Below are 24,956 nucleotides of genomic sequence, written 5' to 3' on the forward strand. Positions count from 1 at the left end.
TTTATGGCACAGACCCTTTCGGTTCTCCTCATCTAGCTGCTACAATGACTGCTTAGACTGCAACAATAATACCTAACACACATTTATGTATCCGTCGTAAAGACGTGAAACTCGTCGAGTGACGAGTGTGTTCATTGATAAGCTAACACGATCTAAAAGTAGACATACCATCACACTGCCCTGGCGCTGTGTACAGTTTACCTTCTATGGTTTGTGCACTCACTATTTGCCATTACTTTCTCCAACCGCTGTTAGAGATTACAGGGAACGGCCTGGATTTAAGAGACAAATACATGTTCCTCTTATTTTGAACACTTAGCCCATGTTTACATTAGCCCGTATCAGCGGATCATCAGATTAACGTTTTTAAAAGCGATTAGTGTGCACACAGCAGCACCAATACACGATTCGTCTGCACACAGCAACACCAATACACGGATACGCTCGGCTCCGCAGGCATCCTGCGCTCCAAATCACTCCGCCCTGAACAGCGAGTGCCCTCTGGAGGGTGCGCACTCCGGCCCTGCGCAGCTCACACAGCGCGCGAGTGAAATGCACAAGCCACGATTCGGGACTGAGCCGCTGTGTGTGTGATCCCAGCGCAGATCACTTACCACTCGCAAGTGGAAGGATGGCAAGCCTAAAGACAATCGTTTTTTTTTTTTTGTTACATAGTCAAGAGAGGTGTCGGATCACTGGATCCAGTGTAAATAGCTGCTGGAGCCAACGCCCGAGGTTCCGGAGCGCACTCCGGCTTGCTCCCCCTCAAATTAAGCGCTGTTTGTAGGACACTGCCTCTGATCTGTCCTACAGTCTACCAACAGCAAAGGAGCACAACGCTAGCTAATGTCGTTAACTAATAGCTACTACAGAAGAACAAAGAGGTTACAATGGGTTATTTTAGCCTATTTGGTTACACACTCGCCGCCACAGAATGTTAACAGCAATGTAATGCCTTTTCTGGCTAATTTTATTCGTCTTACCTCCAACAAAGTGGTCACTACACAAGCGCTGGTATGCCGAGGGCTGACAATCTGTTAATGGCCGCTATCCATCTTCTCCGTCGGGATCCGATAAAATGATAAACCTTGCCTTGTTTGTTGATGGTTACTACATCCAGGTGCACAACAATATAGTGGCATGATGGAAGTCTTGCTGAAAATAAACACTTTCTTTGCTGCCGTTCCTCAATGCTGGCTGTGGTAAACTACTGGTAGTACATGTCCAAAATGGCGGCCGCGTTTGTCGTGACGTCACGTGAAAAGGGTCCATAAATACACCTGAGGAGAGGTGAAGTTATGGAGGTGGAGACAAACTGCAGTGTCATGAGGAACTGCCTTTTTATCAGTCACTATAAAGTGAACAAGGAAGTGACTAAAGTGAAAGCAGTTCTAGCTCACATCCAGAAGAAACACTTATTTTCACATTAATTTCTGAAATTAACTGCAGGATCTTCACTGACTCTCAAATATAAATGCAGACAATTCTCACTCCCTGAAAAGAGGCAAGTAAAATAAAGGTATGTTCTTCAGTGAATGTTTTATAGTTCAGAGGTCTTGTCAGTGTGTGATTTTTTTTTAGGATAAACTGTACATGTTAACAATGTCAGACAGAGACAGAGTCTCTCACACACTGCTGAAATACTGACACTGAAATACATGCTGATTATTACAGGGTTTAAAAAAAAACTCTAATGATCAGTGATCACAGAAACAGCAAAAGTGAAAAACAGGGTCACAGGTGTTTTATTACCTGCTCAAAAGTGGAGTGTTGAACTGATTCCAGCATAAACACTTTAATACGAGCTAAAATACAGTTCTAGCTTACTTTATGCTTAATGACGAAATTTACTCGTGTGTGAGCTACACTAAATGAACTGGATGAAAGGTGTGTGTGTGTGTGTACAGATGTGAGCACTGGGTAAAAAACACTTTGGGTGGTAAAAGAGAGCAACTGGACTTGCTTGAAGATTCTTGAAGATGTTTCACCTCTCGTCCGAAAGGCTTCTTCAGTTCTGTCTGACTAAGGCCCTGTCCACACGGCAACGGATTCAGGTGACTCCGATACAATTGCTTATCGTTTAGGCCTGGCGTCCACACGGCACCGGTGTTTTGGGTGCCCAAAACGCAATCTTTTTGAGAACGGGTTCCAGAGTGGAAAGATCTGGCAACGTTGCCGTTGCGAAGTCGTCTGGATGAGTAGAACGGATTTGTTTACAATGACGTCACAACCACATGACTGTCAGCGCTTCACGCTGGGTAGAAGTGTAACGAACTCAATGCGAGTTGTCAACAAATCCTATAACTTGGTTCATGAAACGCGCTTACAAAATATTTTCACTGTAAATATTTATTGTGTAATGGTGCAAAGTGAGAGAGAGAGAGAGAAAATAGCCCTTAGGGCAGAGTCAATCCCGCCAGCAAAAATAGGGAAAAAAAGGAGCGATCTCACCTCTTCAGATGTTGGTTTAAGTCCTACAATACATTCCTCAAAAAGGGCGTAGAAGAACAAATTAATCCATCAACGTGTAGCATTCAATTTATTCCGGACCATTAAAGACGCCGCCTTCCGCGTAGAATCATACGTCATCCTCGCCGCCATATTGGATAGGTCAAAGCAGAGAATAAAGATGCCTCATTCATGTGCTGCGTTTAACTGTACCAACAGGTTTACCGTCAAAACGAGATCACATGGGATTACCTTTCACAGGTGAGACTGGAAAAATACTTTTCATTGTATTTGGTCATTATAACGTAATTTTACGAACAGATTTTCCTGACTTTGTGGCTAATATGAAGTCTCGCGCATAATAGTTTATGCGCATGCGTCCTTACTTCTTCTATTGTTCTGGTGTCTCCGAAGGGACCGTCTTACAGCGCCCCTAGAGGTGTGGCATGTGTATTGCATCGTTTTCAGCAAGCGTTGCGTTGCCATATGGACCTGATATTTTACTGATCGTTGCCCATTTGGACGCGATATTTTTTTAAATAACATCTCATTGCCGTTGTCATGTGGATGTAGCCTAATAGTCAGTAATAGGTGTGAATAGTAATAGAGGTGAACTTTTTTGGTTATCAAGTGTTAGAACTATTGATCTTTTTGCATAGAAACACCCCCACATATGCTCTACAAGGTGATTATCAGGTATTTATCCTCTCAGGGATGAAAAGCAATCCTAAGGTGTCGTTGAGTCATCCTGTTGGTGTGGGTCACTGGGGGCTGGGTGTGAACAGCCTCGAGAGTCGTTGGGGTGATCAATGGATTGCTGGTTCTCTCTGTCCTCCTGTGAGTCACTGAAAACAGCTGGGTTTTGGTGTGCATTCAGTTGTCTGGGAAGTGTGCCAAGGACTGCATTGTAGGTGGCTGATAAATTATGTCTTAGGTGGGGTTTACATTAGACCATATCAGCGGATCATCAGATTAACGTTTTTAAAACGATTAGCGTGCACACAGCAACACTAATACACGATTCGCGTGCACACAGCAACACCAATACACGGATACGCTCAGCTCCGCAGGCATCCTGCGCTCCAAATCACTCCGCCCTGAACAGCGAGTGCCCTCTGGAGGGTGCGCACTCCGGCCCTGCGCAGCTCACAGAGCGCGCGAGTGGAGTGCACGAGCAATGATTTGGGACTGAGCCGCTGTGTGTGTGATCCCAGTGCATATCACTTACCACTTGCAAGTGGAAGGATGGCAAGCCTAAAGACAATCATAACTACACAATGGGCAGTATTTGCATCAGTATTTGCAGTATTTTCATACTTTTATACTCTTTAATGAAAGGTGATACAAGGCGGAAGTCCGCGCCATTTTTCAGCAGTCGCGTCACATGACCAACGCCAGCGAATCAGGAAGGTGGATGTCACAGTGACGTTGTCCAATGACGACGCCAGCTAGAGCTCAGCACAGCGTATCCGCGTATCTTCGTATTCTCAATGTTTACACAGCACCGGACCAGACACGATCTAGATTGAATACGTGGACCCTGGCGGATTCCCGTTTCCCGGCGTTTCCAGGCGTTTTAATGTAAACGGACAGTGCATCCGCGAAGAAAACGAGATAGATACGGTCTAATGTAAACTTGGCCTTAGACCCCCACCTCTGTTCAGTGATGGCCATTCCAGGTTGACAAAAAATGGCTTCTTTAACGCCTCGCTCATACCAACAATCCTCTGACTAAAATGCGTATGTTGCAATCCTGAAATGAGTGTCCTTTGTTGTTAAGCTGAAGATAGACATAGTCCTCAGGCCAGGACTCTGCTGTCTATCTTCATCTTAACAACAAAGGACACTCATTTCAGGATTGCAATGTACGCATTTTAGCCAGAGAGGATCGTTGGTATGAGCAAGGAGTTAAAGAAGCCATTTTTTCAGACAGAACTGAAGAAGCCTTTCGGATGAGAGGTGAAACGTCTTCAAGAATCTTCAAGCAAGTCCAGTTGCTCTCTTTTACCACCCACAGTTTACGATGACCTGGATGACTGAGAATCTTCACAGACAAACAAACACTTCTAGAACTGTTATGTTTCCTATCCGTGGTGGCCACCTAAATAAAATGCATACTAAACATTGGCTACCCCTTTTGGTGGCATATGTGTATCTTTCTCTGTTACCTGTTAATTAATAGGTCAGAAGCACCTGGTCCATGGTGGGAGGAGCCTATATGAACCTGCTTGACACCATTCCAGAGGCAAGGCAAGGCAAGGCAAGTTTATTTATATAGCACAATTCATACACAGTGGCAGTTCAATGTGCTTTACAGAAGTAAAAGCAAAACAGTAAACAATAGAAAATAAAATTACATAAAATAAATGGGGAAGAAAATTAATAAGAACTAAACAATAGTAGAAATAAAATAATAAAATGAGATAAAAGTTCAATTTAAAAAAAACAGCAGAATAAAATAGAATAAAAGTTAAGTAAAATTTAAAACATGGAGAGACTGTAAAAGTAAAGAGTTTAAAACATGTAGAGATGGCAATATTAATAATTTAGCAGAAAGCATCTGAAAACAGCTTGGTCTTTAGTCTAGATTTGAAGCTGCCAACAGCAGGAGCATTTTTGATGTCCTCTGGGAGTTGGTTCCATAGCTGTACTGCATAGTAGCTAAAAGCTGCTTCACCACACTTTGTTTTAACAACAGGTTTTAACAGTAAATTTTTCTGCTGCGATCTGGTAGATCTGATTGGGTTAGGCCGCTGCAACATATCAGAGAGGTAATTGGGCCCTGTACCATTTAGAGATTTGTACACCAGCAGCAATGCTTTAAAGTCAATTCTGTAGCTTACTGGAAGCCAGTGAAGGGACCTTAGAATTGGAGTAATGTGTTTGTTATTTTTGTTCGTGTGAGAACCCTAGCTGCTGCATTTTGAACCAGCTGAAGTCGTTTGACGGGGTTTTTTTTGGCAGGCCTGTGAAAAGGCCATTGCAGTAATCAACCCTACTAGAGATGAAGGCATGTATAAGTTTTTCCAGATCATTTTTTGACATAAGTCCTCTTAGTTTGGAAATGTTTTTTAGGTGATAAAATGCTGTTTTAGTGATTGCTTTCATATGCCTCTCAAAGTTTAGCTCGCTGTCAATGAAAACACCAAGATTTTTAACCATTTCTTTTGTTTTAATCCCCTTTGTGTCAAGAATAGTGGTAATCCTGAGTCTTTCATCTTTTTTTCCAAATAGAATTACTTCTGTTTTATCTGTGTTCAGCTGAAGGAAATTTTGTGACATCCAGTTGTTGATTTGATCGATACACTGGTAGAGACATTCAAGGGGGGCATAATCATTAGGTGATAGAGCAAGATAAATTTGGGCATCATCTGCATAGCAGTGATATAAAATTGAATTGTTCTTGATAATTTGCCCAAGTGAGAGCATATAAAGGTTGAATAGTAATGGTCCAAGAATCGACCCCTGGGGGACACCACAGGTCAAAGACATTGACGCTGAGGTACAATTTCCCATGGTAACAAAGAAGCTTCTATCTTTTAAGTATGATTTTAACCAATTGATAACTTTACCAGTCAACCCAACCCAATGTTCAAGTCGATATAGCAGTATGTTGTGATCAGCAGTATCAAAAGCTGCACTGAGGTCCAGTAATACCAGGACCGATGTTTTGCCTGCATCAGTATTAAGACGTATGTCATTTATAACTTTAATCAGCGCTGTTTCAGTGCTATGATTGGCATGAAATCCTGATTGAAAGTTATCAAAACAGCTGTTTGATATCAAGAAGGCAGTTAATTGATTGAAGACAATTTTTTCAAGGATTTTCCCGATGAATGGTAGATTTGATATTGGCCTGTAGTTATTTAATACTGAAGCATCCAGATTATTCTTTTTAAGTAGGGGCTTTACAACGGCTTTTTTCAAGAACACAGGAACAATGCCAGTCTCTAGGGATGTACAGTGGTGCTTGAAAGTTTGTGAACCCTTTAGAATTTTCTATATTTCTGCAAAAATATGACCTAAAACATCATCAGATTTTCACACAAGTCTTAAAAGTAGAAAAAGAGAACCCAGTTAAACAAATGAGACAAAAATATTATACTTGGTCATTTATTTATTGAGGAAAATGATCCAATATTACATATCTGTGAGTGGCAAAAGTATGTGAACCTCTAGGATTAGCAGTTAATTTGAAAGTGAAATTAGAGTCCGGTGTTTTCAATCAATGGGATAACAATCAGGTGTGAGTGGGCACCCTGTTTTATTTAAAGAACAGGGATCTATCAAAGTCTGATCTTCACAACACATGTTTGTGGAAGTGTATCATGGCACGAACAAAGGAGATTTCTGAGGACCTCAGAAAAAGTGTTGTTGATGCTCATCAGGCTGGAAAAGGTTACAAAACCATCTCTAAAGAGTTTGGACTCCAATCCACAGTCAGACAGATTGTGTTCAAATGGAGGAAATTCAAGACCATTGTTACCCTCCGTAGGAGTGGTCGACTAACAAAGATCACTCCAAGAGCAAGGCGTGTAATAGTCGACAAGGTCACAAAGGACCCCAGGGTAACTTCTAAGCAACTGAAGGCCTGTCTCACACTAGCTAATGAGAATGTTCATGAGTCCACCATCCAGAGAACACTGAACAACAATGGTGTGCATGGCAGGGTTGCAAGGAGAAAGAGACTGCTCTCCAAAAAGAATGTTGCTGCTCGTCTGCAGTTTGCTAAAGATCATGTGGACAAGCCAGAAGGCTATTGGAAAAATGTTTTGTGGATGGATGAGACCAAAATAGAACATTTTGGTTTAAATGAGAAGCATTATGTTTGGAGAAAGGAAAACACTGCATTCCAGCATAAGAACCTTATCCCATCTGTGAAACATGGTGGTGGTAGTATCATTGTTTGGGCCTGTTTTGCTGCATCTGGGCCAGGACGGCTCGCCATTATTGGTGAAACAATGAATTCTGAATTATACCAGCGAATTCTAAAGGAAAATGTCAGGACATCTGTCCATGAACTGAATCTCAAGAGAAGGTGGGTCATGCAGCAAGACAACGACCCTAAGCACACAAGTCGTTCTACCAAAGAATGGTTAAAGAAGAATAAAGTTAATGTTTTGGAATGGCCAAGTCAAAGTCCTGACCTTAATCCAATGGAAATGTTGTGGAAGGACCTGAAGCGAACAGTTCATGTGAGGAAACCCACCAACATCCCAGAGTTGAAGCTGTTCTGTACGGAGAAACGGGCTAAAATTCCTCCAAGTCGGTGTGCAGGACTGATCAACAATTACCGCAAACGTTTAGTTGCAGTTATTGCTGCACAAGGGGGTCACACCAGATACTGAAAGCAAAGGTTCACATACTTTTGCCACTCACAGATATGCAATGTTTGATCATTTTCCTCAATAAATAAATGACCAAGTCTAATATTTTTGTCTCATTTGTTTAACTGGGTTCTCTTTATCTACTTTTAGGACTTGTGTGAAAATCTGATGATGTTTTACGTCATATTTATGCAGAAATATAGAGAATTCTAAAGGGTTCACAAACTTTCAAGCACCACTGTATTTATGATTTGAAGCACATCTGTAATTATAAGATGTAGAACAGACTTAAAAAAGTTGGTGAGCAGAATGTCCAATTCAGATGTTGAGGAACTGAGATTTTGTACAGTTTTTTCAAGAGTCTCATAATCAATTAAACAAAATTCTGACATTGTGTTGAAGTTATCTGTCTGTGTCACTGGTGATTGCAGTTTTTCAATTATTTGCAACTGAGATATATTATGAGCAATATTATGTTGTATTTTATCAATTTTACCTTTAAAGGAACAGTCCACCGTACTTCCATAATGCAATATGCTCTTATCTGAATTGAGACGAGCTGCTCCATACCTCTCCGAGCTTTGCGCGACCTCCCAGTCAGTCAGACACAGTCAGACGCGCTGTCACTCCTGTTAGCAATGTAGCTAGTCTCAGCATGGCCAATGGTATTTTTTGGGGCTGTAGTTAGATGCGACCAAACTCTTCCACGTTTTTCCTGTTTGCATAGGTTTATATGACCAGTGACATGAAACAAGTTCAGTTACACAAATTGAAACGTGGTGATTTTCTATGCTATGGAAAGTCCGCACTATAATGACAGGCGTACTAACACCTTCTGCGCGCTTCGACAGCGCATTGATATCTGAGCTCCGTATCAATGCGCTGTTGAAGCGCGCAGAAGGTGTTAGTACGCCTGTCATTATAGTGCGGACTTTCCATCGCATAGAAAATCGCTACGTTTCAATTTGTGTAACTGAACTTTTTTCATATCACTGGTCATATAAACTTACGTAAACAGGAAAAACGTGGAAGAGTTTGGTCGCAACTAACTACAGCCCCAAAAAATACCATTGGCCATGCTGAGCCTAGCTACATTGCTAACAGGAGTGACAGCGCGTCTGACTGCGTCTGACTGACTGGGAGGTTGCGCAAAGCTCGGAGAGGTACGGAGCAGCTCGTTTCAATTCAGATAAGAGCATATTTCATTATGGAAGTACGGTGGACTGTTCCTTTAAAGAAGGATGCAAACTCATTGCATTTATTAACCGAGAGAAGTTCAGGTGCTAATTGTGGTGGGGGATTTGTTAGCTTCTCTACTGTTGAAAATAGCACACGGGCATTGTTCATATTCCTGCTGATGATGTTGGAGAAGAAAGACTGTCTTGCTTTACGAATTTCATAATTATATTTACAAAGCATCTCTTTATGGATTTGATAATGGATGTGAAGTTTAGTTTTGCGCCATTTTCTTTCAGTCTTTCTACATTCTCTCTTTAACAGTTTAACAGCTGGGTATTGCTTCCATGGTGCTTTCTGCTTATCATTGACTCTTTTGATTTTGAATGTAGCAATATCATCCATAATTTGGGTCATATTTAAATTAAAAATTTCCAGTAAATCATCTACAGAGTCTGACATTTTGGTTGAGATCCGAGAGAGAGCGTGCTCAAAGAGAACACGTGTTGTCGTTTATGACTCTTCTACTCATAGTCATTGAGCTGTTCTGAATGTGAGGAGACATAGAAACATTAGAGAAAACACAAAAATGATCAGATAAGGCCAGGTCAACAACAGTAGTAGAAACAGTAAGACCCTTTGTGATGACGAGGTCAAGGGTATGACCATGAGAGTGGGTCGGCCCCTGTACATATTGTACTAGGTTGAAGTTGTCAATAAGTGCAAGTAGTTCATTGGCATAGGTGTTTTCAGGATTATCTACATGCAAGTTAAAATCCCCAGATATAATAAGACAGTCAAACTCTAAGCAAATGACTAACAGTCATTTGAGGAGACACGCTTTGGTGTTCTCATCCATACTGGTCCAACCGTGCCTCATGTGACTGTGCCCCGTTTTGCTCAAGCCGACCGTCTCCTGTTTTTGTGTTAATTTTAGTTCTTTCAATAATAATAAACCCTATACTTCAGCCGTTTTGTTGTGCATCTCCCGCTTTATGTTATGAGCTTGTGCTGGGCTCTAACAAGAACCATATCAGTCAGTGAGAAACTGTGAATGATCCAGTTCCTGAGCTGAGAGCTGTGAGAATGATCAGTGAAATTCTGTGTTCATTACAATCGAATGAAGATGAGAATGTTTACGTATGTTTTATATCACAGTCTAAATGCTTCCAGTGTCATTACTGAGGTTTAACACTGCAGTCAGGCCTGTGGAGTCAAACAGACTAATCAGTAACACCTCATACTGTTACATGTGTGAACTGAATTATGTGATTTCTTACTGAAAAGGCTTAAAACACAGAGGAAGAAAATAGCTGAATCTTCAACACTGGCAAAAAAACAGAAGAAGGACCGGCATGGATCAAACACCTTCATGTAAGTTATACAGCTTATATATATATTTTTCATTATTATTAAATAGTTAAGCACTAGTAAGTCAGTGTCATAACACATAATTCACAAGGGCTTGAACTGCATGTAGATGCACATTGTCGTGTTATCCAATAACTGCGTGGAGTCCGACTGTAAAGCGTGAATGTTTATTTCATAGTGTGTCTCTCCCTACTACACACAGGCAGCCTGACTGACCTAACTCTAACTGCCTCACGTTCCAACTCTGACGTCATCATCTCGCGCTCCGTAGTTGTACACAAAACAGTTACACCACATCTTCCCTTTTTAGAATCAATGGGTAGACTACCATTGATTCAGCAGGACCTTAGGGGATTATTCTGCCCCTGTGGCTGGAAGGTCTGCTCCTATCTGAGTCATTCACACTCCCAACAGACACACAGCAATTTAACCTTACTTTGGAACAGGAAATTATAAAATACAATACCAAACATCTTGTACTGTCTATGCTCTTCTAACTCTGAAACTTGGAACATTTACATTCAAACACTGCAATAATAAAAATAGCTCAATCACATATAAAACACATTTTTGTCTTCCTTGTGTGTGTGTGTGTGTGTGTGTGTGTGTGTGTGTGTGTGTGTGTGTGTGTGTGTGATTGTCTCAGTCTCTGTAAAGTCTGTGATAAGCAGAATCACAAGTTGAACCGGGTCGGTCTTACCACAGCTCTCCCAGACCTGGTTCTGACCGTGGGAGTAGATGGTGGTTCTGGAACATTCTGCTGCAGTGGTGCTGCTGCAGGTCGTTCTGGAACCCCTACTGGAATCTGCTCGGCTGCACCACTGTTGCTTTGCTCTGGTGAAGGCTGCATGGCGATGAGATGGCGACGGTTTCGCCTGATGATCCCATGGGGACCCTCCACCAGATATGAGCGAGGGGTGGTGTGACTTCCGATGACAGCTCCAGATGCTTTTTGGTCTGTGACCCACACGTCCTGCCCAGGAGTGAGGCTGTTGAGGTCCCGTGCACGGTGTCGCAGATTGTAGCGCTGTGCATCTCTCCTCTTCCTCTCCTCCTCCTTCCGAAGAACAGCGCCTCCATCAGGAAGAGCAGGCTCCAAAAGTGCAGGCAGAATAGGCACAGTGGTGCGAAGTCTCCTCCCCATGAGAAGTTGCGCTGGGCTATATCCATTTTGCAGTGGAGTAGACCTGTATGCAAGCAAGGCGAGGTACGGATCGTCAGACTTCTTCAGGAGTCCCTTCACGGTCTGTACTGCCCGCTCAGCTTCAGCATTTCCCTGGGGGTATTTTGGACTACTGGTCACATGGCAAAACCCATAGGACTCAGAAAAGTCAGCAAAGTCGGCTCCTGAGAACTGTGGCCCGTTATCGGTGACCAGTGTCTCACAGATCCCGTGACGTGCAAAAATGGACTTGAGGTGATTGATCACATCTTTGGACGTTGTGTGGGTCAGCAGTGCGATTTCCACATACCTTGATGCGTAGTCCACCACTAGCAGGTAGGTCTTGCTCTCTAGGACGAACAAATCTGCTCCACACATTTGCCATGGTCGGCCTGGATACGGCGTTGGCATCAGCGGCTCCCTGTGGTTCTGTCTCTCCTGGCAGCATGCCCGGCAGCTCAGAACCACCTCGTTCAGCTGCTGGCTCAGCCCCGGCCACCATACTGACTGTTGCGCCCTCTCTCTGCACTTGACCACACCTTGATGACCTTCGTGCAACTTGACAAGAACATCATTTCTCATCGTTGAGGGGATAACAAGTCTTTGTCCTTTTAACAGTAGACCATCTTGAACTGTGAGGAGAGCGCGTTCAGGCCAGTACAGCTTGAGTGCAGGTTCGTTGGTGCCGTGGGCTGGCCATCCCTCTGTACACAGCTGCATCACACGTGCACACACGCTGTCCCTCTGCAGCTCGCCCCGCAGTTCAGCTAGGTAAACGGTGCTCGCAGGTAGGTTCTCCATCACCATGTCTACGTAGATATTCGTGTCTTCAAACAGCTCTTTTTCAGCTGGTGTCTCTGCCCTCTCAACTGGCACCCGTGACAGTGTATCTGCCGTCCACAGACTTTTCCCTGCCACATGTGATATGGAGTAGGAATAGCGCATCAGACGCATTCTGAAACGCTGGATCCGAGGAGGTAGGGCATCTAGAGCTTGAGAACCCAGGAGACTCAAGAGAGGCTTATGATCCGTCTCCAGCTGGAAGTGTTTTCCAATCAGGAAGTTGCGGAACCTCTCGCAGGCCCATGTCAGTCCCAATGCCTCCTTTTCCACTTGCGCATATCTCTGTTCGGTTGGAGTGAGAGACCGCGACATGTAGGCTATTGGCCTCCACTCTTCGTCCCACCTTTGTAGTAGCACTCCTCCTAGCCCATATGATGATGCGTCTGCTGAGACCTTGCATTCTCTGTTAGGATCATACATGGCTAGCACGGGTGGCGACGTCAGTGCGTTCTTCAGATCCTGAAAAGCTTTGGCCTGCTCGATGCCCCACATCCAGCAGTTCTTTTTCGACAGGAGATCTCGCAGGGGTTTGTCCCTCTCCGCCAGCTGTGGAATGAACTTGCCCAGCTGGTTCACCATGCCGAGAAAGGATCTTACTTTGCTCACTGTTGTCGGTTCCTGCATCCTCTGTACAGCCTCTGTCTTTCCTGTATCTGGGCGGATACCGCTGGCAGAGACCATGTGGCCTAGAAAGCTCACCTCTGACTTTGACAGGTCACACTTTTCAATGTTCAGGGTGATGCCCGCCTTTTGGATCTTCTCCAGCACGGCATGCAGGTGCTCGTCATGCTCCGCCTGTGTATGCCCCCACACCAGCACATCATCTATGTGGCACACCACGCCCTCAAGCCCTTCTATGACCTCCGTCACCATTCTGTTCTGGAAGTGCTCGGGAGCTGATGCTATGCCAAAAGGAAGCCTCTTGAAGAAAAAGCGTCCGAAGGGTGTGATGAACGTTGTCAGTTTCGCTGAATCATGTGTTAGGGGAATTTGCCAAAACCCCATATTCGCATCCAGCTTACTAAAAATTCTGGCTCCAGCCAGCATTCCCAGTGTCTCCTCCACCGATGGCAGGATAAACTTCTCCCGACGTACTGACTCATTCAGTTTGGTGAGATCAACGCATATGCGTACAGCACCCGTCTTCTTTGGCACCACCACGATACCAGCGCACCAGTCTGTTGGTTCCTCAATTCTGCATATCACCCCGAGGTCTTCCATGCGGGACAGTTCCTGCTTGACTTTGTCCATCAGTGGCAATGGGATCCTCCTAGGTGTTTTGAGTGAGAATGGTTGAGCCCCTGGTTTCAGCTTTATGGCGTATGGCTGACGCAATTCTCCAAGTCCACTGCATAGTCTTGGGTAGGTTTGTTTTAATGTCTCCACATTAACACTGTCAAGACGTGCAACCAGCCCCAGCCTACAGCTTATGGATCTTCCCAGCAAGGCAGTGTGCAGGTTACGTACAACATATACATCCTCCATCTCCGCTTTCCCAACTTTCCTCAGCAGCAGCCTGGCGACGCCCACGACATCCAGTGGACTCCTACCTGGTCCCAGGAGTGGCTTTGTTGCTTTTCTGAGAGTTGGCGGATTGTTCTTGTATATCTCCAGGAACACAGCATGTGGCAGGACGGTGACATCAGCACCTGTGTCGATTTTAAATGTCACATAACTGTCATGGATGCCTATGCTGACTGTCCAGGGTTCACCATCTGCCGTGATGCTGCCGAGGAAGATTGCATCGTCCTCCTCTCCTTCAACTTCATGCACAGATTTTGGTGCTCTGCACACTCTGTAGTGACCCTTTTTGCCACATGCATGGCATTTGCTTTCATTTGCAGGACAATCTCGTGCAGGATGAGATGGAGAACTGCCACATTTGTGACACTGCGCTGCTTTCCCTTTGCTATACTGGGCACCGTGAGGCTTGTGTACATGCCGAGGTTTGTCTTTAACAGGCTTGCTGGTCTTGAGCATTCTGACCCTATCCACAGACTTAGCATCACTTGCCTGTGCTTTGGTGTCACCCCGCAGTGAAACTTGCTGCTTTTTCACCTCCTCGCTTTGGCGCGCCATTCTAACAGCTTTATCCAACGTAAGTTCTGCGTCCAGCTGCATGCGTTCGGACAGCGCCTTATCTAACAGTCCAACAACGAGTCTGTCTCGGATAAGCTCATCATGAAGCACACCGTAGCTGCAATGTTCTGCTAGCGCATATAATGCAGTAACAAAAGAGTCTACTGGCTCTCCTTCTCTCTGCTTGCGCATGTTGAACTTAGCCCATTCATAAATTACATTTTTCTTGACCACAAAAAAACCTTGGAAGCCATCACGTACCCCTTTGTAGGTGCCTTTCTGAGTAGTCGTTAGAGTTAGCCCACGTAAGATGTCGTCCGCTTCGTCCCCCATGCAGTATATCAATGTATTAACTTGATTCTCTTCAGAGCTTGCATTAAGATTACTTGCCATGCGGAATCTTTCAAATCTCCGGATCCATTTATCCCACTCTTGCGGCTTTGAAAAGTCGAAGGACTCAGGTGGCTGGATATTAAATGTAGCGCAAGGTCCCGTTGATGCTGCCGTTAGCCGTCGACCACTGCTGCTATCCCCTTCTCCGTCACTCATTTTGCCCTTCTCTTTCTTTCCGTCGCACGTGTAAAATGGTCCTTTTTCCGGGGCTTCTCCCTTACGCTTAACTACAGGACTTCTGACACCATGTCGTGTTATCCAATAACTGCGTGGAGTCCGACTGTAAAGCGTGAATGTTTATTTCATAGTGTGTCTCTCCCTACTACACACAGGCAGCCTGACTGACCTAACTCTAACTGCCTCACGTTCCAACTCTGACGTCATCATCTCGCGCTCCGTAGTTGTACACAAAACAGTTACACCACACACGTCATGATTTCATGAAAGATTTCATGTCGTTGTTGTAAAATTTTGGCTGAAACTAATTTTTATTCCATGATCTCAATGAATGGTTGTTTTTTTTTGTTGTTGATTTATGTCACAGTATTCAAATTAAAATAAAACTTGTGTGATAACGCACAAACATCTTAGAAAGACGTTTAATGACACTGATCATGTGAGCCTGGAGGATTTTTCAGACTTTAATTACAAGTATATATTTTAATAAATAATGAAATAATTCAATCATATGCAGTTAAATGTGATAATAAATAAATAAATAAATAAATAATAGTAAACTAGAGTTTATATATCAATGTAATATCATAATATATTAATACACTAAAACGTGATTATGGAATGTAATTATGAATCATGATCAGCACAAAGAATGACACTTTTAAAGTAAAAAATGCACAATGCAACACAGAATATATAATAATAATAATAATAATAATAATAATAATAATAATAATAATAATAATATACAGTGAGGTACATAATTCTGGGACCACATTAAAAAATATGGGGAATGAACATAGAGATTATTTAATTTAATAATGGTGCAGTTTAATTTATGTTTAATTCAATTTACATGAAAAAAAAACTTTTCCATATCAGTTCAGGAAAATGAAAAGAAATTCTGGTCCATGATTTGTACACCTACATTACATATGCAGTGTATAGAGAGAAATTTGAAAATAACTACAGTATGTATAATTTGAACAATGTATCATTTTGAAAAAAAAAGTTGTATTTACTTTGTCAAATAAAAATCACAGAATAAACAGATGTTCCTGACATTTTTTTTTTCTCTGAACCCTAGTTTCTGGTGACTCCAGCAGTCTCGTGTCTGAAGAGCAGCTGTTGTGTTCGATCTGTCTGGATGTGTTCACTGATCCAGTCACCACTCCATGTGGACACAACTTCTGTAAGAGCTGCCTTACACAGTGCTGGAAGAAGAGTCAACATTGTTACTGTCCATTATGTCAAGAAAAATTCACCAAGAAACCTGAACTGAAGATTAATACAACACTGAGAGAGGTTGCAGATCTCTTCAAGAAGAAACGTGGTCCTGACAAACCTGAGGTTCTGTGTGATGCCTGCACTGGAGAGAAGCTGAAGGCCCTGAAATCCTGTCTGGATTGTTCTGCAAGTTTGTGTAAAACTCATCTAGACCTTCATAATTATGTGCCCAAACTTAAGAAACACAAATTAATAAACCCTGTGGAGAACCTGGAGGACTACATATGCCAGAAACATGAGAGACCTCTGGATATGTTCTGTAGAGATGATCAGACGTGTGTGTGTCAGTTCTGCACTGAAGGAGAACACAAGAATCACAACACTGTTCCTATCGAGGAGGAGAGCAGAGAGAGGAAGGTGAGAAACACACTAATTTATACAGTGGTAGATGAGATTGGAAAGTTTTTAGTTCAAATTCCAAAAGCAATTCCAAGTTGTTAATAATAATAATAATAATAATACAGAAAAAAATTATTAGACCATGTATATGGAAAATTATGACAAGTCACTTTTCACAAAACAGACAGACAAATTTAATAAGCAGAAGGTCAGTTGTTTTTCTTCTGCTCTGTTCTCAGACTCAGCTGGGGAAAACACAGACAGATGTGCAGCAGATGATTCAGGACCGACTGAAGAAGATCCAAAAGATCAAACACTCAGTAGAGCTCAGCAAAGTGTGTCCAACTTTATGTTTTCTACATTCAGGAGTTTTCTATTTATTCTGTAGAAATGAAGAAATTGCTATTAAACAGTAGTTCACTATTCAGTGATATATGATGGAAGTAAAAATGTGTTGCTCCTTTAGAGAAGCACAGAGAAAGAGAAAGCAGACAGTGTTGAAGTCTTCACTGCTCTGATTCACTCCATTGAGAGAAGTCAGGCTGAGCTGCTCAAGGTGATGGAGGAGAAGCAGACAGCAGCAGAGAGGCAGGCTGAAGGACTCATTAAAGAGCTGGAGCAGGAACTCACTGTGCTAAAGAGGAGAGACACTGAGCTGGAGCAGCTCTCACACACTGAGGAGCATCTCCACCTCCTACAGGTCAGTGTTCCTCTCTCTGCTCACTGGCAATGCAGAACATCACAGAACACTCACCATGCTGAGGGATTTCTCCTCTCTCCTGCTCTACTGTAGATTTACTCCTCCATGTGCAGCCCTCCACACACCAAGAACTGGACTGAGATCAGTATTAACACTGATCTGAGTGGGGACACTGTGAGGACAGCTCTGTCTCAGCTTCAGCAGACTCTGAACGAGAAGTTAACGGAAACTGGTTTGACACTTTCAGAATGAACTTTTTTCCAGACATAAATCTAAAATGTGTTTTACACAAACCATCTGAAATCTAATGAAAGTGATGTTTTGTTGTAATTATTTTCCACAGAACTGAAGAGGATTCAGCAGTATGCAGGTACAGTGAGGTTTCTGTTTCCTCTCATATTAAAATGTACAGATCATCATTACACCACTGCATCATCAGACTTATTTTCATCTGTAGATCTCTCCAGCTAAAAGGAAGTCTTAAAGAGTCTCGCATTATCCTCCTCACTACAGCTCCCTATTACTGCCTGCACTAAAGCCCTTCAACCATTTTCTTCTTTAGAAACACTGATCTGCTTCTTACATTCCAGTCATAAAGTAATGCAGGAAATATGAAAAATGCAGTTTGTCTCAATCATGGACATTAGAGTGGCGTGTTCTCTTCCAAAAGCTAAAACTTACCAGATATTTATCACTAGAGACACTCGCTGACCTTATATTGTTCATCAGGATCAAGTTTTTCTCAAATGTTTTTCTCTTACGGTCTGTGACTCTTTCTATGGATTTCCTGAAGAACAAAAATTACAAACACAAAAAATCATGAAAGTAAAGTTTCAGAAGGAAAACATTTTATATTTCTCATCTTTAACAAGCTCCAACCATAAACTATACAAGTTTTCTCTTTTTACAAGAGATCATTTAAAAATGTTGAATTATTTAATCTTCTACAAATCCTCTTATAAATCCAAATGAATCTGATCCACTGGATGATGATTTTATCTTTTTTACCTGCAAACTCACATCACACTTTGTGTGTTTCTCTCAGTGAATGTGAATCTGGATCCTGATACAGCAAATCCATTTCTTATCCTGTCTGCTGATGGAAAACAAGTGAGAGATGGAGACGAGGAGCAGGATCTCCCTGATACACCACAGAGGTTTAATCAGCATCTTGGTGTTGTGGGAAAGCAGAGTTTCTCCTCAGGGAGATTTTATTATGAGGTGCAGGTCAGAGGGAAAACTGAGTGGAGATTAGGAGTTGTGAGAGAGAACATTAACAGGAAGGGGGACAGCACACGGAAACCTCAGGATGGATTCTGGACTGTGGGACTGTGGAAAGAGAATCAGTACTGGGCTAATGCTGATCTCCGTGTCCCCCTCCCACTGAGAGAGAAGGTGGAGACGGTGGGGGTGTTTGTGGATTATGACGAGGGTCTGGTCTCCTTTTATGATGTGAAGTCCAGATCTCATATCTACTCTTTCACTGCTCAGTCTTTCACTGAGAAACTCTATCCATTCTTCAGTCCTTGTGATAATGATGGAGGTAAAAACGCAGCTCCACTGATCATCTCTCCTGTATTTAAATCTGAATGAATTTTCACCTCACAGATTTAATGATCTATTAAATGATGAGAAGAAAAAGAAACAGTTTACTTTTTCTGGTGAATGTTAGAAATACATTTTCCCTTTTAAAGTGCTGTACAGTTTATTTTAATGCCTGGGGTTTGTTTTTTATAAACAAATAATTTGAATCCTACAGTCTGTTTTTTATGATTGTGGAAGTTTGTCATTACAAATCAAATCTGAATAAAGCTTATTTACAATTCACACTGAGATTTACTGCAGAATTGAATCTGATCAATAAAATGGACGAAGTTCAGCTGCTGATGTCTGTGTAGATAAAACCGAACACCACTGAGTTTCTCCATCAGACTTCATCAAACAAAAATACTTTTTTTTTTTTATTTAGAGGTAAACATCTCAGGGTTATTCTGTTAGAAAATAAAATTAAATTAAAAATGAAAAGGGTGTGTGTGTGTGTTATCCTGCTCTCTACTGGTGCATTTCTGCCTCTCATGAAGTTGAATTACAGTCCGAGCCATGCTCAGTTGGGGGGCGGGGCTTTGTGTCTCTGAGCTGTGCATGCGCAAATTGGTGAGTCTTGGTGAACTCCCATATGTTCTATTTTCCCAGAGCAGTTCATTTCCCTGCTTCCACTGTTTTTAGTCTGCAAGTCTCATCTCATCTCATTATCTCTAGCCGCTTTATCCTGTTCTACAGGGTCGCAGGCAAGCTGGAGCCTATCCCAGCTGACTACGGGCAAAAGGCGGGGTACACCCTGGACAAGTTGCCAGGTCATCGCAGGGCTGACACATAGACACAGACAACCATTCACACTCACATTCACACCCACGGTCAATTTAGAGTCACCAGTTAACCTAACCTGCATGTCTTTGGACTGTGGGGGAAACCGGAGCACCCGGAAGAAACCCACGCAGACACGGGGAGAACATGCAAACTCCGCACAGAAAGGCCCTCACCAGCCACGGGGCTTGAACCCGGACCTTCTTGCTGTGAGGCGACAGCGCTAACCACTACACCATCGTACCGCCCTAGTCTGCAAGTCATTTTAACGATTACTGCTGAATGTCTAACAAACTTTTTATACAGCTCACACCAGCAAGGGAAAAGTCAAATCAAATTTGTTTGTAGAGCGCTTTTAACAATAGACATTGTCCTAAAGCAGCTTTAGAGAATTTGAATGACTGAAAACATGAGCTAATTTTATCCCTAATCTGTCCCCAATGGGCAAGACTGTGGTGACGGTGGCAAGGAAAAACTCCCTCAGACAACATGAGGAAGAAACCTCGAGAGGAACCAGACTCAAAAGGGAACCCATCCTCATTTGGGGAACAACAGACAACATGACAAAAATATTAACAGTTTTAACATGAAGTCAGTTTCGTTGATGTTATTACTCTTCATTCATGGAAATTTGAGTGCAAGACTGTTCATGACAACTGCAGTCCTAAAGTTAGCAAGTCAACTGTAGTCCTCAGCCATAAAAGCATTACTGTAAGTGTCCAGCGCGTCTTCCCAGTATGACTTTCAACTGTCCATATGGGGCTGTCCTCCACAGGAGCAATGTGACAAGACTCCAACCAGGCATAGGGCATCAGGATGGATCAGGCAGGTCCAAGGAGCAGAAGAGGTCAGCATCTCGATCTCAGGATTAACATGTAACTCAGAGGGACAGATGGGGGGGGGAACCAGGTTGTTAGGTATGCCCACTGTCACCTGAATAAGTAGGAACAGTATACATATTGCACTGAGTACAAGCAGGGACTCCGGCAACTAACTATGACAGCATAACTAAAAGGGGAGAGCCAGAAGGTGACACAGGCATGAGGGAGCCCTGGGATATAAAGCAGCCAGCCACTACACCATCAACAAACTCAAGTGAGCAAGCGAGTGGGGGACTGACAGCATCCATACATCCCAGTTTACCAAAACACACTATGCCTGAGGACCCTCCAGATCTACACCTTTACCTCATGAACACCATTAACAAAAGGCTTGACTAAACCGATATGTTTTCAGCCTAGACTTAAATGCTGACACTGTGTCTGATTCCCGAACACTACTTGGAAGGCTGTTCCATAACTGTGGGGCTTTGTAAGAAAAGGCTCTGCCCCCTGATGTAGCCTTCACTATACGAGGTACCAGCAGCTAGCCTGCACCTTTTGATCTAAGTAGGCGTGGTGGGTCATAAAGGACCAGAAGTTCACTCAGGTACTGTGGTTCCGAGACCATTCGGTTCTTTAAAGGTTAATAGTAGTATTTTATAATCAATACGAAATTTGATTGGGAGCCAATGCAGTGTGGATAAGACGGGGTGATGTAGTCATATTTTCTCTTTCTAGAAATGACTCTTGCTGCTGCATTTTGAACTAACTGGAGCTTGTTTATGCACTTATTGGAACATCCAGAGAGGAAGGAATTACAATAATCCAACCTGGAGGTAACAAAAGCATGAACTAGTTTTTCTGTGTCATGTAGTGATATTAAATTTCTTATCTTAGCAATATTTCTGAGATGAAAGAAAGCTATCTGGGTAAAGCTATCTGAGTTTCGAATGAAAGACTGGGGTCAGTTATCACTCCAAGGTCTTTTACTGCTGCACATGAAGAAACAGAGAGGCCATCCAGAGTTACTACAGTATGTAATCAGAAAACTTACTTCTAGCTGTATGTAGTCTTGGTACAAGTACTTCAGTCTTGTCAGAGTTAAGCAGAAGGAATTTAATAAGCATCCAGTGTCTAATGTCCTTTACACATTCCTCAATTCTATTAAGATGGTGTCTCTCATCAGGTTTTGCAGAAACGTACAACTGTGTGTCATCAGCATAACAGTGGAAACTAATATCATGCTGATGATTAATATCACCCAGAGGTAATGTATATAAAGAAAAAAATCAGTGGACCCAAGACAGAACCTTGTGGAACACCAAACTTTACCTCAGTATGTCTAGAAAAATCACCATTTACATCAACATACTGATAGAGATAAGTTAAATAAGACCTGAGCCAGGACAGGGCTGTTCCCTTAACTCCCACAACATTTTCTAGTCTATCCAGAAGAATGGAATGATCAATGGTATCAGATGCTGCACTAAGGTCAAGCAACACAAGCAGTGAGACACAGTCCTGATCAGAAGCCAACAGTAGGTAATTTACGACTTTAACCAGAGGTCTGTCTGTGCTATGATGAGGTCTAAATCCTGACTGATACATTTCATGGATGCTATTCCTATGTAAATATGAGCATAACTGCTGTGCCACAGCTTTTTCAAGGTTTGAGGTTTTCAATATCAAAGTTTGATATTGGCTGACAATTGGACAGCTGACAGAGATCAAGGTCAGGTTTTTTAATCCGGGGTTTGATAACTGCTAGTTTAAAGGATTTGGGTACATAGCCAATCGTAAGAGAATAATTTATTATTTTTAGAAGCGGTTCAGTTACTTCAGGTATTATCTGTTTGAATAGACATGTAGGTAAGGGATCTAGTACACAAGTTGAGGCTTTTGATACAGAGATTAATGAAAGTAATTCGATTTCTCTAAGGGGAGTAAAGCATTCTAATTGCCGATCTGATACAGTTATATTGTTAACTACAGGGTCACTTACATTGTCTGACCTTAAATTAGTAGTTTTTTTTTTAAATTTGGATATTTTCAATTTTTTCATTAAAAAAAATTCATGAAGTCGTTGCTACTACATACTGCAGGTGTGCATGTGTCTATGGACCCTTTTCACGTGACGTCACGACAAACGCGGCCGCCATTTTGGACATGTACTACCAGTAGTTTACCACAACCAGCATTGAGGAACGGCAGCAAAGAAAGTGTTTATTTTCAGCAAGACTTCATCATGCCACTATATTGTTGTGCACCTGGATGTAGTAACCATCAACAAACAAGGCAAGGGTTATCATTTTATCGGATCCCGACGGAGAAGATGGATAGCGGCCATTAACAGATTGTCAGCCCTCGGCATACCAGCGCTTGTGTAGTGACCACTTTGTTGGAGGTAAGACGAATAAAATTAGCCAGAAAAGGCATTACATTGCTGTTAACATTCTGTGGCGGCGAGTGTGTAACCAAATAGGCTAAAATAACCCATTGTAACCTCTTTGTTCTTCTGTAGTAGCTGTTAGCTAACGACATTAGCTAGCGTTGTGTTCCTTTGCTGTTGGTAGACTGTAGGACAGATCAGAGGCAGTGTCCTACAAACAGCGCTTAATTTGAGGGGGAGCAAGCCGGAGCGCGCTCCGGAACCTCGGGCGTTGGCTCCGGCAGCTATTTACACTGGATCCAGTGATCCGACACCTCTCTTGACTATGTAACAAAAAAAAAAAAAAACGATTGTCTTTAGGCTTGCCATCCTTCCACTTGCGAGTGGTAAGTGATGTGCGCTGGGATCACACACACAGCGGCTCAGTCCCGAATCGTGGCTCGTGCACTTCACTCGCGCGCTGTGTGAGCTGCGCAGGGCCAGAGTGCGCACCCTCCAGAGGGCACTCGCTGTTCAGGGCGGAGTGATTTGGAGCGCAGGATGCCTGCGGAGCCGAGCGTATCCGTGTATTGGTGTTGCTGTGTGCAGACGAATCGTGTATTGGTGCTGCTGTGTGCACACTAATCGCTTTTAAAAACGTTAATCTGATGATCCGCTGATACGGTCTAATGTAAACATGGGCTAAGTGTTCAAAATAAGAGGAACATGTATTTGTCTCTTAAATCCAGGCCGTTCCCTGTAATCTGTAACACTGGGTTGGAGAAAGTAATGGCAAATAGTGAGTGCACAAACCATAGAAGGTAAACTGTACACAGCGCCAGGGCAGTGTGATGGTATGTCTACTTTTAGATTGTGTTAGCTTATCAATGAACACACTCGTCACTCGACGAGTTTCACGTCTTTACGACGGATACTTAAATGTGTGTTCGGTATTATTGTTGCAGTCTAAGCAGTCATTGTAGCAGCTAGATGAGCGAGAACCGAAAGGGTCTGTGCCATAAACCGTTATTTCTGTACGGCGTTGCTAATGTGTCGTTACTGTTGTTATTTCTCCCTCTGCTCGCCCTGTAAATGCCCTACGTCGCTGGATAGCGAAGGTGTTTTCTGCATCTCGCTCCTTTTTCTTGTATGTTCTCCGTTTGTCGCCTTCCTCGCATTCAAACCAATTCGAGCCGAAGTCTGCTACATGTCCAAAATGGTGGTCGCGTTTACGGAGGTCACGTGACTGAAAAGGGTCTATAGTGGACTTATTCCTGGTTAATTTTGCTACAGTATTAAATAGGAATCTAGGATTATTTTTGTTATCTTCTATTAGGGAGGAGAGATATGTTGATTGAGCAGCTCTAAGAGCTTTTCTATACTTCAGGAAGCTCTCGTACCACGCTAATTTGAACGCTACCAATTTTGTTTGACGCCATTTACATTCCAATTTTCAAGTGGTCTGTTTTAAAGTGCAATTGTCATCATTATACCAGGGTGCTAACTTTTTTCTCTCTGATCATTGTCCTTTTAAGAGGAGCTACATTATCTAAAGTGTAGCGCAGGGGTGGCCAACCAGTTGGAGACCAAGAGCCACATTTTTTACTGTATTACCGCAAAGAGCCACATCATACACATGGGCACACGAACATCACCCATCTCTTCCTCTCTCTCTCACACACACACACACACACACACACACACACACACACACTCTGCTCAGCCAGATTAATAGTAAATGTCACACACCAACATATTTACTCCTACAGTACTAAGACCACAGGCTGAGGCCAGTCATTTTTAACAATGAACATTGTGTGCACTTACTATGCATGCTGCTTAGTGGGACTCATGGCATTACCAAAAAAAAGCCACACCATGCACATGAACATCGCCCCCCTCTCTCTCTCTCTCTCTCTCTCTCTCACACAGACGCACACGCTCACGCACCTCTGCTCAGCCAGATTAATAGTAAATGTCACATGCCAACATGAGAGAAATTTACTCCTTCAGTCAGTACTAATACCACAGGCCAGTCATTTACAGCAATCAATATTGTGTGCACTTACTATGCATGTTGCTTAGTGGGACTTCTGACATT

At 42.8% G+C, this 24,956-nt stretch overlaps 2 protein-coding genes across 2 annotated transcripts in view; one reads left to right on the forward strand and one right to left on the reverse strand.

Annotated features, from left to right (window-relative positions):
- Nucleotides 1–24,956, reverse strand: part of LOC132885317 (copper chaperone for superoxide dismutase-like) — a 104,054-nt gene that overhangs the window by 61,021 nt on the left and 18,077 nt on the right. The gene's annotated exons all lie outside the window — the stretch shown is intronic.
- Nucleotides 1,390–19,267, forward strand: LOC132889180 (E3 ubiquitin-protein ligase TRIM39-like). Its single transcript, XM_060925438.1, has 9 exons — nucleotides 1,390–1,519; nucleotides 4,631–4,708; nucleotides 10,239–10,325; nucleotides 16,064–16,620; nucleotides 16,842–16,937; nucleotides 17,069–17,302; nucleotides 17,396–17,534; nucleotides 17,646–17,672; nucleotides 18,348–19,267. Exons 3-9 carry the CDS (start codon nucleotides 10,307–10,309, stop codon nucleotides 18,893–18,895), a joined length of 1,620 nt encoding a protein of 539 aa, XP_060781421.1. The 5' UTR covers nucleotides 1,390–1,519; nucleotides 4,631–4,708; nucleotides 10,239–10,306; the 3' UTR covers nucleotides 18,896–19,267.

The sequence above is a fragment of the Neoarius graeffei genome, chromosome 1, assembly GCF_027579695.1.
Source record: "Neoarius graeffei isolate fNeoGra1 chromosome 1, fNeoGra1.pri, whole genome shotgun sequence".
NCBI classification, from domain to species: domain Eukaryota; kingdom Metazoa; phylum Chordata; class Actinopteri; order Siluriformes; family Ariidae; genus Neoarius; species Neoarius graeffei.